The sequence below is a fragment of the Suricata suricatta genome, chromosome 11 (genome assembly GCF_006229205.1).
Source record: "Suricata suricatta isolate VVHF042 chromosome 11, meerkat_22Aug2017_6uvM2_HiC, whole genome shotgun sequence".
Taxonomy (NCBI): domain Eukaryota; kingdom Metazoa; phylum Chordata; class Mammalia; order Carnivora; family Herpestidae; genus Suricata; species Suricata suricatta.
In genome coordinates, this window is record NC_043710.1 from 4971675 (window position 1) to 4984042 (window position 12368).

The 12368-nt window shown below is 57.0% G+C and overlaps 1 protein-coding gene across 1 annotated transcript in view; it reads right to left on the minus strand.

Annotated features, from left to right (window-relative positions):
• Window positions 1-6: 6 nt before the first annotated feature.
• The window catches only part of SYT12 (synaptotagmin 12), a 19814-nt gene continuing 7452 nt past the window's right edge, over window positions 7-12368 (minus strand). The window contains exons 3-8 of the mRNA XM_029915147.1: window positions 9280-9473; window positions 6429-6821; window positions 3614-3829; window positions 2961-3081; window positions 2040-2173; window positions 7-383 (exon numbers count right to left, since the gene is read on the minus strand). Of these exons, the coding sequence (XP_029771007.1) occupies window positions 210-383; window positions 2040-2173; window positions 2961-3081; window positions 3614-3829; window positions 6429-6821; window positions 9280-9473 (1232 nt within the window). The 3' untranslated portion in view covers window positions 7-209. The remainder of the gene's footprint in view (window positions 384-2039; window positions 2174-2960; window positions 3082-3613; window positions 3830-6428; window positions 6822-9279; window positions 9474-12368) is intronic.

Below are 12368 nucleotides of genomic sequence, written 5' to 3' on the forward strand. Positions count from 1 at the left end.
CTCGGTGGAAGAAAATCCTGGGTCGCTAGACACCCGGCCAGGCCCGCTCCTCTATTGCAGTCTGGACAGATGGACCAAGACGTCTCACGGGGGCTCCAGTGGGAGACCCCAGCATTTACGGCTCCCGCTGGACTCCGGAGGGGCATCAGAGCGGAGCTCGCGCCGGGCCCCAGGCAGCTCAGTGCCCACCTTGGCCCGTTTGCCGGCTGCTAGTTTCGCCGAACGGGGTGCCACATGGACACGGGCCTGCGCAGCGTGGCCAGCATCTGGTTCCAGTGCGTGGTGCCCATGCCACTGGCTGACGGCCCGATGATGACATGGCCCACGTTGTCCCCTCGGCCATCACTGCTGCTCTCAGCCACCGTCACACGGAGAGACAGGTCCTGGGGAGGAAGCGACATGGATGCTGGAGACCAGGGGCAGCGCTGAAGGCCCCCGTGGCTCCCAGGACCCTGTCTCCAGGCGCCAGGTCCCCACGGGGTGCCAGGAGTGGCTCCCTTAATCTGCACCCCTCATCTGCCTACACCCACAGGCTTCTGCTGCTACCTCTGGACTGCCAGGTCCACACCACCTCCCTTGCTGTGTGACCTCAGGCTCTTCCTACCTTAGCGCCCCCATCTGGAGGATGGTAATACAGTTCCTACCTGTCCCGGGAACAAAATGAGTTAAAACGTGTCAACTGCTTAGGATAGTGCCTGCACCCAGAGAGCTTTAGGTGTCTGGCTATTTCTAATAGAGTCACACATGGGACTCAACAGCTGAGGAAGGAAAAGCATGTGCTTGGGATCGAAGTGGAGAGGTTGAAACCCAAACCCAGGCTGACCCTCCCTCCTGCTTGGCCTCCCCTGCCCCTCGGCCTCCCCCGCCCCCCGCCCCCGCCCCGAGAGGTCTCCCACGCTCGGAGGCTCTGGAGCAGTGGCGCTGCACCCACTCCAGGGAAGTAGGGGACAGACGGACAGTCCGTCCCATGAGGATGGCAGGAAGAGGCAAGGACACACAGCACCAACTAGAGACACGGGGATGTTTGCCTGGATTTTGGGACTCTCAGAATGAGGCACAGTTCTGGGCTTTCCAATCCAGATGGGGTGTCAGGTTGGGTGGGTTCCGTGCAGCCCCGCGACTAAGGGGCAGGTTTAGGCTCAGGGCACAAAAGAACCTTCTCCCTGGCAGGGGTGCCCCAGGATGGAAGGAGGTGGTGAGGGGAGGTGGTGAGCTCCCCATCCTCTGAGGCACGCAAGCAGCGCCACTGGTGGGGCGCAGGCCATGTCCTTGGTAACCCCCCACCCTTGGTCTGTGATATCCGGGGTGCATGACCTTCTGAAAGCCACGGAGGTGCGGGGAGTTCAGCAGCGTCTCCGCAGGTAGAGTACAGAGACTTCGGGCCAGAACTGTGGGCCCCTGGGGTCCCCGGGCTCATCTCCAGGCCTTCGCAGCTCCCTCCCCTGGGAACAGTCTTCCCCCAGATCTCGGCTTAGCTGACCCCTCTTGGAAAAGCCTCCCCTGACCGCCAGAGTCGGGCATGCTCTTGGTGGATTAGGATCGTCTGGAGGGGCGCCTGCGTGGCTCAGTCAGTGAAGTATCTGACTTCACTGAGTCATGATCTCATGGTTTGTGAGTTCAAGTCCCGCATTGGGGGAGCACGAGCCCCAGTTCGGGTGAGCCCTGCTTCTCTCTCTCTCTCTCTGCCCCTCATGGGATTCTCTCTCTCTCTCTCTCTCTCCCTCTCTCTGCCCTCATTCACTTGCGAGCCTGCTTACTCTCTTTCTCTCTCTCAAAAAAAAAAAAAAAAAAAAAGGATTGCCTGGGCATCTTCCGGCTGCCCCTTGTGAGCAACAGAGGAGCAGTGCCCGTGTCTCTGGCCCTCACCGCAGGGCGGGCACCTAGTGGGTGCTCCACAAATGCCTCTCAGCCAGAAAGGGGAGAGGTTGAGGCGAACCATCACCACCTGTGGGATCCCTGGGACGCTGGGCCGGAGGGCCTGGGGTGGCCCCAGAGCGCAGGCGTGACCTGGAGCGGCCCCCACCCGAGCCACCCCTCACCTGGAGCACGATGGCGGGCACCGAGAAGATCATGGCTTCGTTGAACACTGGGTTTGGGTCGTCCCTCTTCACGGCCGTCTTCTTCTTGCTCATCTTCCTCCCGTCCTGAAGCAGGTACACTTTGACAAAGGGGTCTGTGGGCGAGCACGGGGTGGGGGTCAGGGTCAGTGCCACATTCCCTCGGCCTCGCCCTGCCTGGTCCTCGTGGCCCGCTGGCTCCAAATTCCCCCAAGCCTTCGCCGTCGCCATCATCCCCTGCAGTCCTGCCATTGGGCCTTTATTTCTTCCCTGTTTTACAGATGAGAAAACTGAGGCTCCTCCACGAGTCGGGAGAAGAGCTGGCCTTGGGCTCAGGCAGCCTGCTGCCCGGCCCACGCCGGTGCTCCCCTCACGTGATGCTGTGGGGAGTGGGCAGACCCGCAGTGTCTCATTCTGTAAGGAGCACAGACGTCAGGCCTGAGTCACCCTGCTCCCACTCCGCGGAGCCTGACTCTGAAATAACACGTCGCTCTCTGCTTGTCACCTTCCGCCCACCGGGTGTCCTGGCCGCACCTGCCTGGACCAGGGCTCCCCCGAGGCCCCCCGCTAGGCCGGGTTCCCCAGCCCTTGGTTTCCAGTTCTGCTCCTGCAGGCTAGGGGCCTCAGATCCTGCCTGGCCCCCACACCACCCTGGTGGCCCTGGCCCCTGTCTGGCATCTGGGATACAGTCCCATTTCTGGGGACGAAGCCTCTGTCACGAATTCTAGTCCTGGGAAGCGGGCGTCTACCTTGGTTTCTTCCTGTGCCCCAGGCTCCTGCTCTCAGACTCCCATCTCCCCTCACCCTGAGCTCGGCCAAAGCTGGGGGTAGGGGGCCTCGTGCCGTGCCCCACACCTGCTGACGCCCCCCGCTGCCCCAGCCCGCCGGCCAGCACGGCCTTACCCGCTGTGGTCTTGTCGTTGGTCCAGATGAGATTCTTGGCCTTCACCACCACCACGGTGAGGCGCTCGGCCGTGGGGAGGTAGCTGAGAGACAGCAAGATCTCGCCCACAGCGTCGGCAGCCTGGGGGACACGTGACAGGCTCAGAGGGCTTCTGCCCCCCTGGGGACTCGAGGGGACCAAGGAAGGACAGCAGCTTCCTTCTCCACCGAGAAGTTGCTGCTTTTGCCCTTACAGGAGGCCCCGGGCTGGTGGGTTCGAGGAAGGGAACCCACTCCCCACTCCACGAGGCACACGCCATCCCTGCCCCTCGCCCGGCATGGGTCCTGCCTTGGAAGGAGGGCCAGAGGTTGCCTGTCGCAAGCAGAGGCAGTCAGTGTCCCTCATTCCAGTGCAGGGAAAACATTCTGAGGTCACAGAGGTCCGAGCAGACCGGGATTAGCATATGGTTTGCCTAAACAGCAATGATGGAAGAGTGGGGAACGGTAATTAGGGCATTTTCGCTTCATGTAGTAAACCGTCTCCTTGAAGATGGCTCAGGCCTCTCTCTCTGTCGTTTTCTGAAGACGTCAGGGTTGGGGCTGTCGTGGGGGACAGCGGACTTTCTGCTCGGAGAGGGGGGTGTGTGTGACGCCGTCCTCGTGGGCAGACTGACCTTGTTCTGGTCCTGCAGGTAGAGCCAGCCGCTGAAGGGCTGCAGCGGGAGGTCGAGGACGGACAGCTTCAGCTCCACCACCCCCGTGCTGACGTTGCGTTCGTCCCCGTCAATGCCAAACACGGAAAAGCGCAGGCTCTTCTCCTCCAGGGCTGCGGGGTCCAGGGGGATGGAGAACTTCTCATCGAAGAAGATGGAGTAGGCATTCCTCTGGATCTGCAGAGAAAGACAGGGACGTGGAGGGGGCTTCAACTCTGGGGAAGAGGGAGCAGCCAGATGCCCGTGGGGCCATGGTGGGGAGAGAGCACTGGACAGAGAGTCCAGAGGTGCTGCCTCTGCTGTCTCCACAACCTCAGTGCCAATTCTTCCTGGGGCTCAGCCCTGGGGATTTTTTATTTTTAAAGTAGGCTCCATGCCCCAATGTGGGGCTTAAACCCACACCCCTGAGGTTTAAGAGCCACGTGCTCTACTAACTGAGCTAGGTGCCCCAGCCCTGGGGATTCCCTGAAGCACCCCTAGCTTCCTCTCAGGTAGCGGCCTGGCATTCGAAGCTTCCACAAATCTGAGACCCAATGATTCCCACCCTCGGTGCCCATGGCTCCACAGAACCCTCGAGATGCTCTTCTTCCTTGTGGGTGTTCAGGGCCAGCCCTGGGCCAGGTGTGCAGCAAGTACACGTGGCTGTGGAGTCCAGAGACACTGGTGTCCCAGCCTCTGCAGAGCCTGGCCCAGGAGGGTCTGAACGGGGCGGGATGGACGGACGGATGCAGTGACGAGACAAGGCTGGGCAGACTCCCTTTCCAAGCCCAGTCCTGCCTGGTGGGCGCCTCTGGCCTCCTCCCAGGAAGCTGTGGGCTGACGCCCCTGGGAAGGTGCAGTGGCGGGCATGGCTCCCCTTTCCCCTGGGGGCCACCTTAGTCACTGCCTGGCCGTATTTGGAGAGGAGCTCTCGTCTCTGGCACTCCGGCTGAGGCTGGGGGGCTGCCCAGCCTGGGGGCAGCCACCTACTTGCTGGGACTAGCTGGGCTGCGATGCTAAGAAGCCTGATTTCCCGGGAGCAGACTGCCAGCACCGCCAGACACACTGCAGCACACTCTCCAGTCACTGCCTGGCTTGGGGGAGCCATGTTTCCCACCCAGGCACCTGATCGAGGATCTTCAAGGGCTCCTTCCTCAGTGGGATAACATCTGCCTCCTGATCTTGACCTTGGCAATCAGGCTTTTCATGATCTTGCCCCATCTCTCCCTCCTTCTGCCAAATGAGCCATTTTGCTGTTCCTTGCCCATAGGGGCTGGGGTTCCCTGACTGTCCATTCTCTGCATGTTACGCTCTATGAGCACACGGGTGGTGGAAAATGGGAACCCCCGGGCCACGCCCTGGGGATGTGCTGGGCAAAGCGCTCTCCTGAACCTCAGTTTCCTCATCTGTTAGATCCCTTTGGTCCATCCCACTGGGGCTACTGAGGGAATCACGGATGGGTGGGCTCTGTGAGCCAGGTTCTCAGCACACATCGGGCTGTGCTGGCTCTTGTCTACTAATGTCCCCTCTCACTGAAGGTGTCCAGAAGCACCCAGGATCTCCAGGCTGCAGCCAGGTGGATCCAGGCTCAACAGAGACACGTCGGGGTCCCGATACACAGTCCAGTGAGCACTTCCCAGGGACTGGGCTGAGGACTTTGCATAGCGTACACCCCATCCTCAAGAATTATGTTGCCCATTTGACAAATGGGGAAACGATCACAGAGAGCTCATGTGACTTATCCACGGTCACGCTGCTAGGAAGGGGGGAAACCTGCTCCCCACCACTCGCCGACTGCCTCTCCTGGGCCCCACGTGCACAGGGCTGTGGTCAGGTGTTGACCATCCTGGAGTGAGGGGGGCAGGGCAGGCTGGCAGAGGGATGACAGTGTCCCCCACTGAGGGACAGCCCGCTTCAGCACAGTAAGAGTGACTGGGCACCGGTGACTCTTCAGAAAGCACTAGGTCCTACAGACCTTCAGGCTCCACTGGCTTTGGCTAGAGGCCACTGGGTGTCAATCTTGCTCCCCTCAGAGGACTCTCGACTGACATCTGGGTCCCTGCTCCCCCTAATCCAGCCTGGGGTACAGTGTGTCCCATAAAGGCTCTGTTCCCTCTCTTGGCAAGACAGAGGGACCCATGGAGGGGTAGCCTGGTGTGGGAGGGGGCTGGGTGCCTTCCCTTGCCCTTCCCATCCTGCTCTCGGCCCCAGGAGCTGGCCAACAGGCTCCTTTAGCCTCCTGCTTCCGGGGGCCAGACAGTGGGGGCCCCTCCAGGGAAACCAGAGGACGGAGGGAGCTAGGGGTGCTCATTCCCTAGGTCCTTCCCTGTGGTACTGTGGTCTGACCATGTCCCCTGACTGAAGGGCACAGCGCCTATCAAGGTGCCACACGCCTCTCTCCTTTCGCTCCCCCTTCCCCTCACCCCTTCAGAAGAGGGGGCCACTCCATCTCTGAGGTCGCCCCACGCCCCACCCACACCACTGTTAACAGGCCTGTTACTAAGTTCTCCCCAACTTAGCCAACTTGAGCATGTCATCCCTTTCTCCCAGGACCCCAAGCTGGCCTGGGGGACAGGTATGGAAATGGACGATTGCCACCCACCCGATACATGTGGCAGGATTGCCAACAACTGCCTGCAGTGGAAGTCCTCAGGCTGGTGACACCCTCGGCTCTGGGACTAGCACCCAAGGCGGCCCTGTAGCACCCTCCTCACATCCGGCCTGGCCCTGCGGACCTGTCGGCCTGGGGAGGGCTCCCCGAGAGCCCAGGGCATGCCCCCGCCCCGCCCCCACTTACCCGGGAAATGCCCACGATCTGCTCATCGGGCAGCAGGCTGACGCGCATGAAGCAGGACTCGAAACTGGCTTCCTCGCGCTCCAGGAGGTCCTTGCCCTGCAGCACGGCCACGTGGAGGGTGTGGGAGGCGGCGTCGTAGTCCATGCTCACTTCCACCTGGCCCAGCGTGAAGTCCTGCCCGAAGGTGTTGCTCACCGAGGAGATGGAGTTCAGGGAGTCAGCCGACTGGGACTTGCGGAGGGTCCCGTAGGGGGCCAGGTCCAGCTCCCGGCCCATCAGCTCCAGGGGCCCCAGCTCGCTGATGCTCTCGAAGGTGTCCTCAATGCTGAGGCTGCCTTTGCGACTGGGCGGCCCCCGAGTGCTGGCCCGCTGGCCGGCCCAGGCAGGCGCTCTCTGGGGGAGAGAAACGGGACAGCGGAGCGTCGCAAATGCAGTCGGCGTGGCCTTGTAAGCCCTGTTCGTTCAAGGCCATTGCCATTCCCTGTTTGCAGAAAGGGTCGTGCCTTGGCCAGGAAGGTCTTTGTTTAATGTTGTTTCATGTCACTCGGGTTTCTTTCCCTAACCACGAAGAAAGAAAGCTTTTTTCTCAAAATGTTTAGTGATAGGGACTGAGTTCCACACATGACCGTGTTCGCTGCAGTGACGTTTGTAAAAAGGAAAAGTAGTGGGGCGCCCGGGGGGCTCAGTCGGTTACACGCCCGGCTTCGGCTCAGGTCGTGATCTCACGGTTCGTGAGTTTGAGCCCCGCGTCGGGCTCTGTGCTGACGGCTCAGAGTCTGGACCCTGCTTCAGATTCTGTGTCTCCTTTTCTCTCTGCTCCTCCCTCACTTGCACTCTGTCTCTTTCTCTCAAAAATAAATAAAAATTTTAAAAATTTTAAAAAGAAAAGTAGTTAGGTGGGGGAATGGGTAAGAATAACTAGACTATAGCAACTCAGCAGATGACCGAGCAGCCTCCGAGGATGTTTACCAAAATGTTCACAACAGCGTAAGATTTTCATGTTGAAAAACACTCGCTCTGATATTCAAATTTTTCCTTTCCCTAAGTTGACCTTGGGGATTTGAGAAAACAGAAGCCTTTGTACCGCAACCATCTCCCATGCTCTCATTACCATCATTTGAAAAACATTTTTTAATGTTTATTTATTTTTGAGAGAGAGAGAGAGAGAGACAGAACATGAGCAGAGGGGGGTGGGGCAGAGAGAGGGAGAGACACAGAACCTGAAGCAGGCTCCAGGCTCTGAGCTGTCAGCACATAGTCTGACGCGGGGCTTGAACCCATGAATCGCGAGATCATGACCTGAGCTGAAGTCTGACACGTCACTGACTGAGCCACCCAGGTGCCCCCATTACCATCATTTTATTTTATTTTATTAAAAAAAATTTTTTTTAATGTTTTATTTTTGATACAGAGGGAGTCAGAGCATGAGACGGGGAGGGGCAGAGAGAGAAGGAGACGCAGAACCGGAAGCAGGCTCCAGGCTCTGAGCTAGCTGTCAGCACAGAGCCTGACTCGGGGCTCGAACCCACGAACGTGAGATCTGACCTGAGCCGAAGCCGGAGGCTTAACCGACTGAGCCACCCAGGCACCCCATTACCATCATTTTAAATGGGCCACCAATTTGTCACTGAGTGCACAGCTGTGATTACCTTACGATCCCTCTACTGTTGGACATTTATGTTGTTTCTAATTTTTCACAAATATAAATAATGCAGCATCAAATAGCTTTCTTCAAATCATAGCTCAGAGGATATGGTCCTTTCGAAAGCTGCTGACACACGTTGCCAAAATGCTCTTTGGAAAAGTTGTGCCAATTTACAGTCTCCCCCCCCCCCCCCCCCCCCCCCCGAACGGAGAACGTCCACTCACACCCCAAACAAACGAACAAGTGGGGCTGCTGTCTGGTAACAGACTCTGGCTGTGCTCTCGGGAACTCTATATGTTGCTAGAAAAATCCTCTGCCAAGTGTCTAATGCAGTATATATTGAGAGCCCTGAAGATGTCCGCAGTCCCTGATACAGTAATTCCACATCTGGGCGTCCGTTCAAAGTACATAATCCCAAATGAAGACAAAGTTTTACATCTAAAACATTCACTGCACTATTTATAATGGCGTTTAGTAAATCATGGCACGCACATAAAAAAAGAATCCGACACTAAAATGATACTTATCATGGGGGCTCAACAATATGGGAAATGCTTTCGGCTGTGAGATGAGAAGAGCAGGGTATAAAATTCTGTGTAGAAATGACGCCCATTGTATAAAAAACGAGGCATGGAAGAGACTGGCGGATACATTAAAAATACTGGAGAGAATAAAAAAACTGGACAGAAAAAATCAAAACGTTAATAATTAAAATACAGTTAACAGTTATTTGCCGCTGGGGGTGGCATTTGGGGGAGGGTTTTGCTTATTTGTATTTTCCTGTATTTTTCACAGGATGGTTTTTATTTATTTATTTATATTTATTTATTTCAATATTTATTTTTGAGAGCAAGATCAAGAGAGAGAGTGAGCAGGGGAGGAGCAGAGAGAGACGATGACACAGAATCCGAAGCAGGCTCCAGGCTCTGAGTTGTCAGCACAGAGCCCGACGCGGGACTCGAACCCACGAACCGCGAGATCATGACCTGAGCCAAAGTCAGATGATGCTTAACCGACTGAGCCACCCAGATGCCTCATCACAGGATGGTTTTTACAATTGAAAACTTTCAGTCCCTCACCAGGTAGTCACTGGGCTATGGCGGAGATGTGGCGCAGGAACAGGGTCCCTGTCACAGGAGGAAATTAACCAGGACAGAGCAAGGGGGCTGGAAGGGCGGGAGGCCGCCCTGGGGACAGACGCCTCACCTTCTGCGGAGCCTCCGCGCAGGTCTCGCCGTACTTCTGCTGAAGGTACCGATAGTCGTAGTTTGGGAACGGGGAGGGGCTGGGGAAGCTCCCTGAAGTCCAGAGCTTCCACAGGCTCACAGCTGCAATTCCCAGCAGCGCCAGGGCCCCCGCCGTGTAGACACCCACCTCCCAGCCAGGAGGGCTCTTGATGACTGCAAGGCAAAGGCAGCCCCTCATTAGTAGGCTCTGGGGTCCCCCAGTGGTTAGGGACTGCCACCTGAGAAGCAGGCAGTGCAGCGCTGACTTATTTATTCGATGAACAAATATTTAATGAGTGATTACTATGTGCCAGGCTTAGTCCTAGGTGCTAGAGGACCCAGTGCTGAGTAAGACACGTGTACTCTGCGATTTCTGCTTCTGGCCCCCTTTCCACAGAAGCACACACTTCTACCAGGGGTGGGGTGGGGGCAGGGACGCTTGGCTAGACCGGATGAAGAGTTGTGCAGGATGGTTAAACATTCCCTAGGCTTTAAACAAATGGGGTTCTTCTTGCTTCTTTTGAGTTCTCTGAACGCACAGCCTTCCAGATCGCCAAAGCAGCCTCTGGGGACTGAGGGAAGAGGGAAGGGGCAGAGAGAGAAGGAGACACAGAATCCAAAGCAGGCTCCAGGCTGTCAGCACAGAGCCTGATGTGCGGCTCAAACTTGTGAACCACGAGATCATGACCTGAGCCAAAGTTGGACGCTTAACCCACTGAGCCACCCAGGCGCTCCATGTATGATTCTATGTATTTGAAATGTCAAAACAAATCTACACAGACAGAATGTTGATTAGTCATTGTCTGGGGCTGGGGGGTTCGGGGGGCCATGCAGAATGCAGGGCTGCTTTGGAGGATGACGAATATATTCTAAAAGTTAATAGCGCTGATGGGCACCCAAGATGTTAAGTGCACTGAATTATATGCCCTAAGTGGGTGAATAGTACAGTCTGTGGATTTTATCTCAATTAAGCTGCTACCAAAAAAAAAAAAAAAATCTCAGCCAGAATTGAGAGAGAAGTGGCCTTTCAGCTGTGCAGGGCTTGGGGACGAATCCAATGCTCAAATGTGCTTTCTTCACTGATAAGTAAATAACTTTCCCTATCAAAGCCTCACTGTCCCCAGACATAGTAATTAACTGTCCCATCAAGTGTGTTGGGTGAGCCCCCACTAGCAGAAGTGACCTGTTGGCAAATAGAATTTGCCATTCTCAGTGCTGCCTCTATACTCCATTCAAATGCGGAAATGGGTGCACAAAGATAAAGAATGTGCCCAAGGTCAAAGAGGCAGGAAGGAATGGCGCTCGGAGTCCAGCTGTGGCAGCCAGACCTCTGAGCCGCAGGAATAACCACTGCCCCACCCACCTTGACCCAGCACAGTCCCCAGAAGCACGGTGAGAAGATGGGGGAGGGCATTTCAGGGGTGAAGACCGATCACTGCCCACCCACGGAACACCTACAGGGTGTGAGCACCCTGGTGAAGGAGTCAGCCCCAGGCCCAGTCCCTGTCCTTAAGCAGGTCACACCCTAGGGATGAGGTAGGTAGGCAAATAAATAGACAAAACAGAGTGATGAAAACAGCCCAGGAGGGCTTCCTGGAGGAGGGACATCTGACCTGAGATAGGAAGGAGGAGCAAGAAACGTACCAGGCCAAGGCGTCAGGGCCTGGGAGTTAGGACAAGCAGAGAAGGGGATGAAAAGGGCCCAGAGCGTTCAGAGTGTCCAGTGCGGGAGAGAGTGGGCCATCTGGGGCTGCAGAGCTCCTTGCCACGGTGCCCCTGAAGCCTGGCGGTGGCAGCCCCTCTGGAAGGGGGAGGCCTCTCCCTGCCCCTGTTCTCCTGAGCCCCGCCAACTCCAGCCAGAATTTGCGAGGCTAACTCACTCTAGAGAATGGCCGGGCCCAGCCTGCGGCCCTGGTGTTTATCCCTATGAGGTCACTACCTCCAGCTGCTGGCGTAGGACGGCCGAGGCGGGGAGACCCTTGTGAGCACGCCCAGCCGCTGGCCCAAGGCCACAGGGTAAGAAAAGCAGGGCCTGGCTATGGGCGCCCTGGCTCCTGGCAAGTCTGAACTTGAGCTTCCTCATCTGGAGAATGGAGCTGACCATGCACCCTGAGCAGCAGTGCTGCCCTGAGGAATATATCTTGCGGAAAAAAACCCAGCAAGTTTTATGTCTGGGGTGAGTCATCGGGGCTGTATGTATGAGAGCAGAAACGTGGACACGGCCTGAAGGTCCAGCTGAGGGGCCCGTGGGGGCTGGCGGCGCCGGCCTGGGAGGGACAATCACTGGCCTTTGAGAAATGCGCGTATTAGGAAGTCACGTGGCAGAGCAAGAAGACGTTTTCGGCATTGTCCAAAGAAAAAGAAAAAAAAAATCAATCCACAACATGGTCTAACCACACGATTTTGACATAAAAATCACACGGCCTATGGAAAAAGGCTGGGTGGGACCAGAGACAAATGAGAGAAGCTAGGAATCAGGATGCAGGGGCTGTGAGCGAGCCCTGTTTCCTCCTGACTTCTTGACAGAATGTAATTTGTGGGCCAACCCAAACCACAGCACACAGCTACAGAGGGCTCCAGGCGGCTCCTGGGGGAGCAGGAAAGTTCTGGGAATCCAGTGGATAAGAGATGGCCTGGGAATGGGCCTGGTACACTGGAGAGTGAGGTGCCCATGTGGAACTCAGGTGGCTCCCGGCAGGGCCTGGGTGGTCCCAGGGGCAGGCAAGTGGGTAGGCACTGCGGTCTGAGGTCCCGGCAGATAGCGGTCAAGGTGACAAGGGATAGAGGGCCCCTGAGAGCGAGGATCCGGGGGAGGGGGGGCCTGAGGGAGTGTAGCCTGCACCCTGGTTGGCAGAAAAAGGGGAGGCAGCGAAGGAAAAGCCCCAGGAAGGTGCCACAAAATTATGACTGTTAATGCTCATTTATTTCTTCCTTTTATGGACCAGCAGCCTTGGGTGCTATGGGAAGAATTCCCAAGGGAAGTGAGGCCTCAGCTGAGATCAGAAACGAGGAGGGGGGGAGGGGAAGGAGGAGGAGAAGGGGGAGGGGGAGGAGGGGGAGGGGAAGGAG